The 3,410-nt window shown below is 25.3% G+C and overlaps 1 protein-coding gene across 1 annotated transcript in view; it reads left to right on the forward strand.

Annotated features, from left to right (window-relative positions):
• Positions 1-3,410, forward strand: part of LOC111618986 — a 140,704-nt gene that overhangs the window by 109,359 nt on the left and 27,935 nt on the right. Inside the window, exon 16 of the mRNA XM_023360615.1 lies at positions 347-523. Within this exon, the coding sequence (XP_023216383.1) occupies positions 347-523 (177 nt within the window). The remainder of the gene's footprint in view (positions 1-346; positions 524-3,410) is intronic.

The raw sequence follows: 3,410 nt of genomic DNA on the forward strand, positions 1-3,410 counted from the left end.
TTTTTTTTTTAATCATTTTAAGTATTTATAAATAAAATAAAATTGTTTAATATAAAATAGCATCATCAAAATGGAAAATCTATCAATTTTTTAATTTTAATACTGTAATAAAGTCACAATCAAACCACCAAACTATATTCTTGACAGGTTAAAATTAATATAATTATAAAAATTTGCTGTTTTGTGAAAATTGTTGTAATCATAAGTTGTAAAGAAAAGTTTAGAAATTAACATTTTAAAATGCTTTACATTGAAGTTAAATTATGTTGTTATATTCCACATTTATTTATTAATAAAATGAAAATGATTACAATAATTTTTAACAAAATTTAATTTATTTTAACAGGATCCCCCTTATTTTAGTGAGCCTTATTCAGAACAAGCATTGAATGATGAGGAAGTGAGAAAGCTGATTGAGTTTGGTGACGACTATGGAGCTTATCTTGGATGTCATTCTGATGCATCTTCTTTTAGTGATGGCCGTAACTTGACTAGAATGCATATCTCACATTCTCGTTCACAAGTAAGTAAAAACTAGTCTAAATTATTTTTATGTTCATATTTAGTAAATAGTTTCTAAAACAATAATATATTTGAAACAGTTATAATTTTTATCAATGAAAATTAAAGAATACATTTCAATAAACTTTTTAAGGATTTTAACCATACAGATATTAGGTTTCTGGTCAGATTTCCACTTAAATTTTATCTTTTAATCTTATTGAATCAATTTACAAAATTGATAGCACAGAATAGAATGCAGGATTCTTTTTAAATAGTGAATATATCTGTTCAAATGTGCACATACAATTTTACTTTTAATAATATAAGTGTAATTAGACAAGAATTTTACTAACAATTTTTTTATTTAGTTAATTTTTGCACAATTAAAAAAGGAATCCCTCAATTAGCAATTCTTGCAAAACATGCTGTCAATTTTTAAAACTGGAAAAGTCCCATTTTGAAGTTCTTTTCATACATGTAAATATGCATGCAACTACATACAACCTAATTTTACATTCTGTGTAAAATTGAAATCATGTAGATTATGACTAATATTTATGAGAAATGGGAGATTGAGTTCCAAGGTTCCATTTTTTCTTTTTTTATTAAAATGAATAAAAATGTAATTTTATTCCGTATCTTCTTCACTTGTTAATAAAGAATTTTCCTTGTTCTTTTTAACTGAAATTCTTACATCATATATGTTACAAGCTTCTTTGATCCCAGTTTTTTTTTTATTAGTTTACTGATGATGTTGATAGTCTTAATAAAATCTGTTATGAAAGTTATATTTTTATTTAATTTTTGTAAGTTCCTTAATTCAATATCATGTTTATATATATATTAATAGTTAGCACAGGTCTAAACATTAATTTTATTGATGAAAATACTTAATTTGAAAATAAAATACTGGATTTTAAAAAATATTTTAAAATGCTATGTTAAATCAAAATTATGCAATTCCAACTACTATGTAAATCAAGGGTTAAGTATAGTTTTTGTTTGTTCACACTTATTGGAGATAACTGTTTATCTCATCAACCATAAAAGATGCTGGTGTTTTAACTTATATATTTATATTTTCATAAGTAGATAGTATCTGTTTTATTACAATAATAATTTCTTATTAATAGTAATTTCATCTGGTCTTTAAAGCTTGAAATAAAAACTGTCCTTGAATAGCAGTAGTGTATGCTATTTGAGGATTTTTGAAAACAAGGGAAACAGTAAAATTAACAAGTACTGTAAACTACTGTAGGTAGTGTAATGTCCAACTTCAAAGCACTACACAGAAAGTTTCCAGGATGAAAACATGCTTTATTTTTACAAAACAAAAACAGTTACAAAAGAAATACATTAAACTAACAGAAGAACTAAAAAAAAACAACGTTTCATCCAAAAAAAAACTCAAACTCTTGTGTTCCAAAAAACAAGCAGATGGACTCATCTTCAAATCAGTCAAAAAAAGAGTTAATTATATTTAGTTTATTTATGGTTGAAAAAAACTAATTACTATTTAATTTGAACTATAAGAGAATTCTTTACGGTAAGTACTATATTTATTGATTAAACAAACTTAAATAGACAATGTAATATATACAGTAGGCATATTTTTTAATTATTTTTCTTATTACTGATATATGGAAAGTAAGTCATTGTAAAGAAAGATACTATTTGCTATTTCAAGTTTACTTTATTTTAAAAATCAAAATTTTAATAAATATTTAAAACTTTGTTAATATAGACATTAAATGTGTATGTGCAAAAGAAATAACTATCCTCTAATAGTAACTGTAGAGAAAATATGCAGTTTAAAATAGTAGACATTCAAAGAAAACCACTAATTAAAAATATGAAATAATTGGCCATGTATAATCCAAATATAATAATAAATTGTGAAATTTTGAGATTTACTCAGATGTAATATTATTCAAAGTTATATTTCCAAACAAAAAAGTAGAATTTTTTCCCTTAAAATGTATCTTATTATTATATATTGCAAATGTCATGCTCAGCTGAAACTGGTTCCAAGTGCTATGCTGGACTAAATTCAAGGTATAGCTACCCAAACAAGTGTAACATTAAATTGTGTTATTGGTATGTGTGTCAACATCTAGAAACTTCTTAACAATGTGACATGTGTTCAATATTGCATCTTTCTGTAGTGCCATGTATATGTTTTTTATTAAGGTTTAATGTTTCTAGACTTTTGTGTAGTGTATGTGGTATAACATCAATAGAAAAGAAGATAGCAGCTACAATAAATATTTATCCAGCCTCCACATCTCTTATTTCTTGAGTGGAGTGTACAGTACTTGTTGATTTTTTTTTTTTTTTTTCAGTGTAAGCATCTTTTATGTTATGAGTGTTTGGAACAGAATTTCTATTATATAAGCAATCTTACTGCATTTTTCAATGAGAGTGATGTCTGTTATGATGAATTGTTTTATCTGTGATTATGGCTCTGTCATAGTATAGTTTGTGTATGTCATTTTCTAATATTGCCTGTGGAGTATACAGTATATGTAGTATTGTACCTGGGTGTTTAATTAATAATCTGTTTGTGTGAAAGCTCTTGGTGTATTGTATTTGCTATTTGATTATGCCTATGTAAATAGTCAGTTTATCTACTTTCTGCTTGTAATTTGGTGATCAGTTTTTCCTTCTCCTAAGTTTTGTTAAAAATGATTTGGTGGGTGATGACAGGACTTTATATAATCATTAAGAATGGAAACTTCTGTCTTGGTTTATTGTTTGTACTTATCTCTATATCAATTAGGAGAGCAATGAGTAGATTTCCATAAAGCTGTGAGAGTGGACATGAGTTTTTTTTTCTTCATCTGACTCAAATTTTTGTATATTCTGTATTTTATATATATTGTAAATATACCATCTGCATTTTTAAA

The sequence above is a fragment of the Centruroides sculpturatus genome, unplaced genomic scaffold (assembly GCF_000671375.1).
Source record: "Centruroides sculpturatus isolate CEXI.00-Female unplaced genomic scaffold, Cexi_2.0 scaffold241, whole genome shotgun sequence".
In the NCBI taxonomy this organism is placed as follows: domain Eukaryota; kingdom Metazoa; phylum Arthropoda; class Arachnida; order Scorpiones; family Buthidae; genus Centruroides; species Centruroides sculpturatus.